Source organism: Ammodytes marinus, assembly GCF_949987685.1.
Source record: "Ammodytes marinus genome assembly, chromosome: 7".
Taxonomy (NCBI): Eukaryota; Metazoa; Chordata; class Actinopteri; order Uranoscopiformes; family Ammodytidae; genus Ammodytes; species Ammodytes marinus.
In genome coordinates this window covers 2823035-2833011 of record NC_137211.1, presented here as the reverse complement: position 1 = coordinate 2833011, position 9977 = coordinate 2823035, and the positions used below count along the sequence as shown (strand labels likewise).

General features: G+C 39.2%; 1 protein-coding gene across 1 annotated transcript in view; it reads left to right on the top strand.

The window, feature by feature from the left end:
- The window catches only part of LOC307253506 (dnaJ homolog subfamily C member 5-like), a 25010-nt gene extending 15392 nt beyond the window's left edge, over nt 1–9618 (top strand). Inside the window, exons 2-5 of the mRNA XM_080031611.1 lie at nt 24–206; nt 2506–2719; nt 3638–3809; nt 5837–9618. Of these exons, the coding sequence (XP_079887737.1) occupies nt 100–206; nt 2506–2719; nt 3638–3809; nt 5837–5937 (594 nt within the window). The 5' untranslated portion in view covers nt 24–99 and the 3' untranslated portion in view covers nt 5938–9618. The remainder of the gene's footprint in view (nt 1–23; nt 207–2505; nt 2720–3637; nt 3810–5836) is intronic.
- Nucleotides 9619–9977: the final 359 nt, after the last annotated feature.

The window sequence follows — 9977 nt, the reverse complement described above, 5'->3', positions numbered from 1 at the left end:
CTCTCTTTGTGTTGTTTTTACAGGTGAGAGGGTGAGTGTGTGAGAGAGAGAGAGAGAGAGAGAGTGTGTGAGAGTGAGAGAGAGAGAGAGAGAGACACCATGGAGCAACAGAGACAGAGATCTCTCTCCACGTCAGGAGAATCTCTCTACATCATCCTGGGACTCGACAAGTCGGCCACTACAGACGACATCAAGAAATGTTACAGGTATACATATGTTCACACACACACACACACACAGACAGACAGACAGACAGACAGACAGACAGACAGACAGACAGACAGACAGACAGACAGACAGACAGACAGACAGACAGACAGACAGACAGACGCACAGTAGCAGTCTCAAATGCTTTACTAGTGATTGTATCAGCCATTAATTGTTCATGTACACTCAGGTTTTTTTTTTCACAATATATTTGTTGACATTTTTCTTACAACACAAACAAACAAACACCTGCACCGTCACAACATACACAACATCAAACAAACAAAAGATTTACGCTGAAGTTTATGCAAATGAACAGCAACATCGCCGAAGCAGCAGCCAATGGCAGAGTGAAAGAAGTAACTCATGAGGGCCATTTAAAGAAAAATAAATGTGATTTTGAATAGGCGCAACCTGAGGGCCCACTGGGGTTTTTGATGCTTTTGATGTGAATAAGCAAGACCCACTGTGAGGCTTTGTTATCCATTATCATCCCAGACCCTGACCTTTGAGTTGGAAAGGATGTGGATACCTTTAGAATTCCATTTAAAACACAGCTTTTCGGGGGGCGCCCTTAGCTCAGTTGGTAGGCCGTCCCCCCCCCATGGGCCTCGGCCAGCAGCGGACCCGGGTTCGATTCCAGCCCGCTGTCGTTCTCTGCATGTCACTCCCCTCTCTGCCCCATTTCAACTCTACACTATCAATAAAGCATTAAAATACCAAAAAAATATCTTAGAAAAAAAAAAAAAAAAAATGCTTTTCAGTCTGGCTTTATTCAAGTGTTTTTACTTTTTTTAACTGACTAGTATACTAGTGTTTTCCACTTTTTATGTTTAGCACTTTGAGTTTCACTTTGCTGTATGACTTGTGCTATTTAAATAAAGATTAAATGATTTGTAAATTGATGAAAACTCCTCCTGTAATATTGATGTTATATGTTTTGAGCCACTAGAGGGAGTCAGAGGCCTGTTACTGACTCTCACTGTCTCACTTTCACTGCAATATTTATGTCTTTATTTGACCAATATCTTAAATTGGGCCTTTTAAATTAGACGTTACAAGTTCTCAAAATAATACACATAAAATACATAAAGGTACAATGGCCACAAATGTATCTTTTTCAACCCCTTTAACCAGAGCAAAATGTTTGTTCACCAAGACACAATCAAAGGTTTTGATTTGATTTGATTCAATTTATTTCAGACATATCAAACATACAAAACAAAATGAAAAGCATGGAAATACAATAAACAAATTATGTTTTCACAAAAAAATTAATAAATAATAATAATTATCTGTATTTCTGAGATATTCCTGAAAAGGAGCAGGAAGAAGTATACACTGAAAAGGAGCAGGAAGAAGTATACACTTGTCATTTCAGTTACATTTTTTTATGACTTGCAATTTTGATTTTATAGTATATAATCAATCATACATGATCGAGTATGTTACAAATAAACAGATAGCCTCTCCCACCCAACCCCGTAACCTAAAGGGTCCAGCTTACTTATTACAGGGCGGCTTAATTCTTAAACAGACGTAAAAAAACACAATGTAATTCAGTGCCATTCCTAAACCTTTTCCATTTTGTCTTCTTCACAGGAAAAAAACTATATAAAAATAGCATTCTTTGCACTGATGGTCTCGTTTGCTGTTACATGTAATTTATGATCGTCAGAGGAAAAATTAGACTGTTTCAGAAATATTTAAAAGTTCCTCGTAGCACCTTTAAGTGCCATTATCTAAACCTCCATTTCGTCTTCTTCACAGGAAACTTGCGTTGAAGTTTCACCCTGATATTTTTTAGTGTATTTTATGTATTTTTGAGAAAAGAAAATGCTCACACCAAACCAGATTCACACAGGTTGTCATTTAAAGGTGCAGTGTGTAATATGACATCATCAAGAAAGTTCTACAAAGTTCTAGAATGCAACACTCCCTGGGTAACCCCACCCCTTTCGAATAATAACAGAAGCTACAGTAGCCTTCAAGGACAAGAGCAATTCAAAATTTTAAACAATGCACCTGATGACATTACAACTATGACACTTCCAAAATGGCGGTGACAAGGCCTTGGTCCAAAGTATGGAGAAATACGGACACATACTATATGAGACCCTTTCTAAGGAAAAAATAATAATTCTAAAAAGAAAATTCAGCTATTATGCACTAAATTAAACGTACTTATGGATATTATAATTATTTTCTACAAAATCTGCTAGGAAATAAAACCCCAAATTCTACACACTGCAGGTTTAAGCCATTTTTTAACCTCCACTGTTTATCTTTATTTCACAGGAAACTGGCGTTGAAGTTCCACCCTGATAAAAACCCGGACAACCCCGACGCGTCAGAGAAGTTTAAGGAGATCAACAACGCTCACTCCATCCTGAGCGACGTCACCAAGAAGAACATCTACGATAAGTACGGCTCCCTGGGGCTCTACGTCGCCGAGCAGTTTGGAGAGGAGAACGTCAACACCTACTTTGTCCTGTCCAGCTGGTGGGCAAAGGTGAGAGGAGGGCAGGGGTTGGGAAGATGTTTTTATTTTATTTTTTTTATTATTATTATTATTATTATTGTTATTATTATTATTATTATTATTATTATTATTATTATTATTATTATTATTATTATTATTTATCTTTTAGTTTTATTATTTTTATTATTGTTCTTTTATTTTATATATTTTTATTTTTATATTTTTATTCAAAAAATTTTAGTAATATTTTTTTATTGTATCTATATATATTTTTTACTTTTTTTTTACTTATTTATTTAATTTAATTTAATTTATCTTTTTTTAATTTAATTTAATTTTTTTATCCACAAATTAATACAACATAACAGACATATACAGTACATACATGAAAAATAAGCATGCATAGATGTACCGAATCATTATGAGAACGTCAACACCTACTTTGTCCTGTCCAGCTGGTGGGCCAAGGTGAGAGGGGGGCAGGGCAATTTTTTGACAATTTAATATATATTTTTTTTTTAAAGGCCGAAGCCGTCTCAAACTCAAAAAACATATCCGCAGCCATCTTTGATGTTTACTATCACGGCTTTGACGGCGCATGATGCACAGCACTGTCGTCATCCGGATACATCCGCCCCAGAGCACCATACAAAGGGCTCTGGCCCGCCCATATCTGAAAGAACGATTTGATTGGCAGCTCAGGATTTACTGTCTTCTAGTGTGAGCCCCAGCATTAGCTAAGGAGGAAACAAATTTGCTTGTTAAATATCTAACCCATCTCTCTGTCTCTTTCTCTCTCTCTTTCTTTCCCTCTCCCTCCCTCCCTCCCTCCCTCCCTCCCTCCCTCCCTCCCTCCCTCTCCCTCTCTCTCTCTCTCTCACTCTCACTCTCTCTCTCTCTCTCTCTCTCTCTCTCTCTCTCCATCCATTTATCCATCTCTCCATCCAGGCCCTGTTTGTGTTCTGCTGCCTGTCCACTGGCTGCTACTTCTGCTGCTGCCTGTGCTGCTGCTGTAACTGCTGCTGTGGGAAGTGTAAACCCCGGCCGCCCATGGACCAGGAGCCCGACTTCTACATCTCTCCTGAGGACCTCGAGGCCCAGATGACTACAGACGAGAGAGGTGTGTACGGTGTGTGTGTCTGTGTGTGTGTGTGTGTCTGTCTGTCTGTCTGTCTGTCTGTCTGTCTGTCTGTCTGTCTGTCTGTCTGTGTTCTGTCTGTGTGTGTGTGTGTGTGTGTGTGTGTGTGCGTGGGAGGGTGGTCTGTGTGTGTGTGTGTGTGTGTGTGTCTGTGTGTGTGTGCGTGGGAGGGGGGTCGGTGGGTGTGTGTGTGTGTCTCTGTCTGTGTGTGTGTCTCTGTCTGTGTGTTTGTCTGTCTGTCTGTCTGTATGTCTGTGTGTGTGTGTGTGTCTCTGTCTGTGTGTGTGTGTGTGTGTGTGTGTGTGTGTGTGTGTGTGTGTGTGTGTGTGTGTGTGTGGAAGCTCAGGTGACTTTTGAACATGAACACACAGCCGTCTTCATCAGATAGGGCCGCGATGGAGAGCAGCGAGTCATCGTTCACGGGCACAGAGACCCCGCCTCTTTATAGCGCTCTGTCTCCTGATTGGATAAAAAACAAGCGGCCAGATACTCAAAATTGTATCTGGCAATTAGTGAGAAGCTGAATGACCGGGAGACCTGTGTTATGAACTGTGCATACTGTTTAAGATAGATAGATAGATAGATAGATAGATAGATAGATAGATAGATAGATAGATAGATAGATAGATAGATAGATAGATAGAGACCTGTGTTATGAACTGTGCATACTGTTTAAGTGATTGCTGTATAAATATAGTGATTTAACACGTATATTAATAATAAAATATCACTTACTTCTCCTTTTAAATTTACAAGAAGTGGGTGGATAGTTATCATATATTAAATAAAGATGATAGCAAGTTGTAGCCTTGAAATCCAGACCCTGATATCTTGAATAGATAGAGGGTCTGGCCACGATCAATAGTAATTTCCAACTCAAGGGGCGGCTCCTACTCGTGCATTTCAAATGCCACTGCATGCAGTTGGATAGCACTACAACCAATCAGAGCGATGCACAAGGTGACGTATTAAGCCCTGTTCGTTTAGCGAACAGCTGTTAAACTGTTAAATGAAACGTTTGCCGTTGTCGGTCGGCAAAACAGAACATTCCACTTACTTGCTAATGAAAGATTTGAGTGCCGTCTTCCAAATCGTAAAGGGTCGAGGCCAAAGCAGTCTCAAACTCACACAACATATCCGCAGCCATCTTTGATGTTTACTATCACGGCTTCAACGGCGCATGCACGTCACTGTTGTCATCCGGTTACGTCCTCCCCAGAGCACCATATAAAGGGCTCTGGCGCGCCCATATTAGATAGAACCAATTGAAACATGAGTCAGAATTTCTCGACCTTTTTGAAAAAGCTTCAACGGAGAGTGTCCAGACCAACGGGCGCAGCAAATTTAATTTGCCAGCGCCTAGTGGCAGGTCTGGGAATGCCAGCGCCTAGTGGCAGGTCTGGGAATGCCAGCGCCTAGTGGCAGGTCTGGGAATGCCAGCGCCTAGTGGCAGGTCTGGGAATGCCAGGCTAAGCAATTTGTACACCTTGTAAACACCATGTTTACCCTCCATGTGGAATTGCGACAGAATGTTTTTCCGGTAACACAAGGACAGATAAACGGAACACAAACACTCTCATGATGGAGTAACATTCTAATGGTTACACAACGTTGCACACACACACACACACACACACACACACACACACACACACACACACATACACACACACACACGACGTTGCACCACTTCTGACTTATCTAATATAGAGGGCGAAATTATGGTTTAAGCCTCAAACAATCAATAAATAAATGCATATACAACTGTGTAAATAAATAAATTAAGAAATGTATGTTAACAACAATTTGAAATTCATTCACTTTTATATATGTGTATGTACTTAATCTGTGTGTGTGTGTGTGTGTGTGTGTGTGTGTGTGTGTGTGTGTGTGTGTGTGTGTGTGTGTGTGTGTGTGTGTGTGTGTGTGTGTGTGTGTGTGTGTGTGTGTGTGTGTGTGTGTGTGTGTGTGTGTGTGTGTGTGTGTGTGTGTGTGTGTTTCTTCCACAGACGGTGGCGGTGATCCCATCGTAATGCAGCCGTCCTCAGCCACAGAAACCACCACGCTCACCTCTGATGCCCACCACAGCTACAAGACAGAGGCTTACTAGACACACACACACACACCACACACACACACACACACACACATACACACACACACACACACACACACACACACACACACACACACACACAATCAGACTCACACACACACACACACACACACAAATTCACATGCTTAACAACTTTCCTGTTAGTTAATCTGTTTTCATTCATCTACACCAGTAATTAATAAAACCAAACACACACACACACACACAAACATTCATCTCACTTACAGTATCAATTAATAACACACACGCGCACACAATCAGACACACAAACACACACACACTAACACTCAACAGCTTTCTTGACAGTCTTTTTTCCTAAGTAATTAATACCACCTCACACACACACACACACACACACACACACACACACAGACACGTACACACGCACAGACACGTACACACACACACACAGAAGACACGTACACACACAGACACAGACACGTACACACACACACACACACACACACACACACACACACACACCAGCAAAATCTACGTACTGTTACTTACAGTCATCATGAGCTCGACAGCTCAAACCCACATTTTAAATTTTAACTTTTTTATAAAATTTAAATTTAACATTTTAATGGAGTGAACGGAGAAGGAGGAAGAGAAATAAATTAGGATAAACAAAACATTAAAATTCTTCTTTTAACATTGGTTATAGTTAAGACTTGAATTATCCAGTTTTATCACATGTTTATGCTTGATAACAATCAGACGCACAAATAGGGGGATTTTAAAGGGACATGGCAACCCCTTTCAAAGCGTAGAGGCACATCAATACTGTATAATATGGTTTTAACCTGAAAGTGGACTGCACACAATTTAGGCAAAATTGTGAGAAAGAGAAATTCCTTTGATGTACAGGTCTAAAAAAAATGCATTTTCGTTATGTTTCTAAGCACAAAATGTCTCATAAATCAGACAGTGAACAACATATGAACAAATCCTTCTGTAATAACCTTCAGAATAGTGCTGAGAATGAGTTTGGAAAGTTTAGTTGATGTAAGTGCTTTGGAAGTTGAGAATTTTTCTGTTTCAAAGTATTGAAAAAAAAAAAAACTAACGTTGAGATAATGTCCGTTTTAAAGATGGTTGTATAGGAGAAATATACAGACGCAAACAGACAAGGTTTAGTCAAATAAACACCTGCATTTGTTTTGCTGTTGTGGAAAATGGAAAAACCAGGAACATACTTTTGAGCAATAGTTTATATATAGCTTTACAGGCTGATTTATCCTTTCCAAGTACGATCCGTGTGACGTACATTTCGCTATCTGCCAACGTCCTGTGAAAGTAGGTCAGTGATCCTGTCTATATGTTGTAAGTGGGGAGTTGATAGGGCTGGGTGAATGGGGGGCGGGGTTATCTGTCCTCAGTGACCCCCTAATGAACTTCATAACACAGGACCCCCTTTCCAATATGGAGGCAGCCCACACTACAGCAGGACTAAAAGCCTTTTGTAAAACTAGTCTAAAAAAATTAATATATGATATCACCTGTTATTTGCCCTCTTCCTCCTTCACTCCTTAATTCTTACATTTTTTAAGTTAACTTCCATTTTCTCTCCACTTATAAACGAAGGACCTTCTCTGAATTGCACTGAAAGCTGTGTGTGTGTGTTTTTCAGTGTGTGTGTGTGTGTTTCAGTGTGTGTGTGTGTTTCAGTGTGTGTGTGTGTGTTTCAGTGTGTGTGTGTGTGTGTGTGTTTCAGTGTGTGTGTGTGTGTGCTGAGCCGTTGCACACAAAGTCCAGTGTTATTAGAGAATACATATACAAGTACAGATATCTCATACATTATTGACCTCACCTGAAGTAGCACACACACACACACACACACACACACACACACACACACACACACGCTCTCACACACACACATTTACACACACACACACACACTGATCGACCCCCTTTTGTTTGTTTGTTTGTTCCTAGTTTCCATCTTGTTTTGTGAGGAGGTATAAGATGCCGTACATGTCGTGTAAACTGTCCGTGTAGATTTGACGTCGCTATATTTTCTTTGCGTTGGTCGGAAAAAGAAAAAATTTGAATTCAAATTCTTTCTTTCTCGTTTGTTTTTTTTCTTCTTCTATTTCGTTTCTGTAGATTTCTGCTTTTCATAGAATTTTGTTTTCCTCGTTACCGAAAGGGAGGATACTGATATCCCAAGTCTTGTCCCATGTGTGTGTGTGTGTGTGTGTGTGTGTGTGTGCGTGTGTGTGCGTGTGTGTGTGTGTGTGTGTGTGTGTGTGTGTGCGTGTGTGTGTTTGTGTGTGGCTGAAGAAGTATAGATACACACACCCTCCTACTTAGCAACCCAAGAGCATTTTACAACAACCGGACTGATTTTAGTTTGCGAATACATTTTTTTTCCCCAATGACACTATTTTTCTTTAATTTTTTCTTTTAGTGTTTTCGTTTATTTGTCTCACACTAGTAGCACTCCATCTCCGCTATGTTTAGGAGGAAATAACCAGTTGTTTTTTTTGCGTCAACTATTTAGATATTTTGGTAAAAGCACAAACAAGACAATTTATTCAATCAAACATTATGTATTAAAACATATCACGAGAAGTTTAGAAAGTCTCTTCCATTGCGGTTCCGACTTTCCCAAAAATGTTAAATTTTTAAAAGGTTGTTCCAGGGAATCTGCAGGTTCATAAAGAAATGTATACGATTAAAAGTCCTAAACTAGCTCAGTTTTAAAGCTACGAAAAGATATAAATTTACCCTTTCATGCTTTGGTATTTCTACAGCTGTCTAAAAGCTTGTATATGCGTGGCGGGTTAATGCTATAATTGTTCATCAGTTACTTATAACTTTGAAAAACGTTTCGAAAAAAAATAATAATAATTTACGCCAAAAAATAGGGAAAAAAATTGTTGTATATCAAGTGAATACATGTATATACTATAAAATCCCCGAAATTCTCTATTACATAAGCACAAACTATAGTTAATAATCTCGTCAAATTTAGTCAAAAAATTCAAACCGGGATGAAAAAGGTGGCTATTTGTCCATGTTAAAAAGAAAATAATAATAAAAAAAAAAAATTTATGAAACCTGCAAATTCTCTGCTGATTTGTTTTGAGCTACACATCATCCAACCACGATAAAAACATTGTTAAAAAAAACCCCAAAATCCTTCTTTCTATGTCTCTCTTCGTCCCTCTCTTTCAACCAAACATGCAACTACAGTGTGTGAGCGAATGCAACGTTAAAACACACACACTTGGACTCTAGAAATCTTCCACTTTTAGACCTTAAAAAGACTGAAAATATAACAAAAAGTAAGTGTGAATATAGCGACCAGATGATTATAATACTGAAGCATTTATTATTTTATTTATTTTATTTTGCTTATGTTTGTTTTTAATAATTAATAAAGGCTAGCTGGTATGTGAAAGGGGATGTATAGACTCTTAGATGTTATTGAAACCCATTTTTTGTCAACGGAATCGGCGAAATCGGTAAAAAAAAATCAAAAAAATCTGCTGTATATAGGCTACACGCAGACGCACAGTGCTTAGAGAATCGTAGATCATTTTTTTTTTGTTTTAATGTTTGTTTTTGTTTTTAATGTTTTTAGCATGAACTGATAATGTTTGAGTCTGTCGGAGGACGTGTGGGGAAATGAAATGACCTGATGTACTGTTGTAAAATAAATGTTTCCGATGCTTCAGAGATTGTCTATTGTGACTGAGTTTTTTGGGGGGGGGAAAATTAAAAATGCTTGATTTAATTAATTATGTTATATTATTATTAACCTTTATTTCTACAGGTAAATCCCATTGAGACCGAAGACTCTTTTTCAAGGGACACCTGTTTTCCTTTCCCACGTTACCATTCTCACACACACACATTCGTACACCGATAGCAGGCCAACTATCGACATTCACACGAGGCAAGGTGGGTGAAGTGTCTTGCCCAAGGACACAACAACTGTGACACAGGTGGCAGGGCGGGGATCGAACCTCCAACCCTTTGATCATCGGCCGACCCGCTCTACCACCTGAGCCACAGTCGCC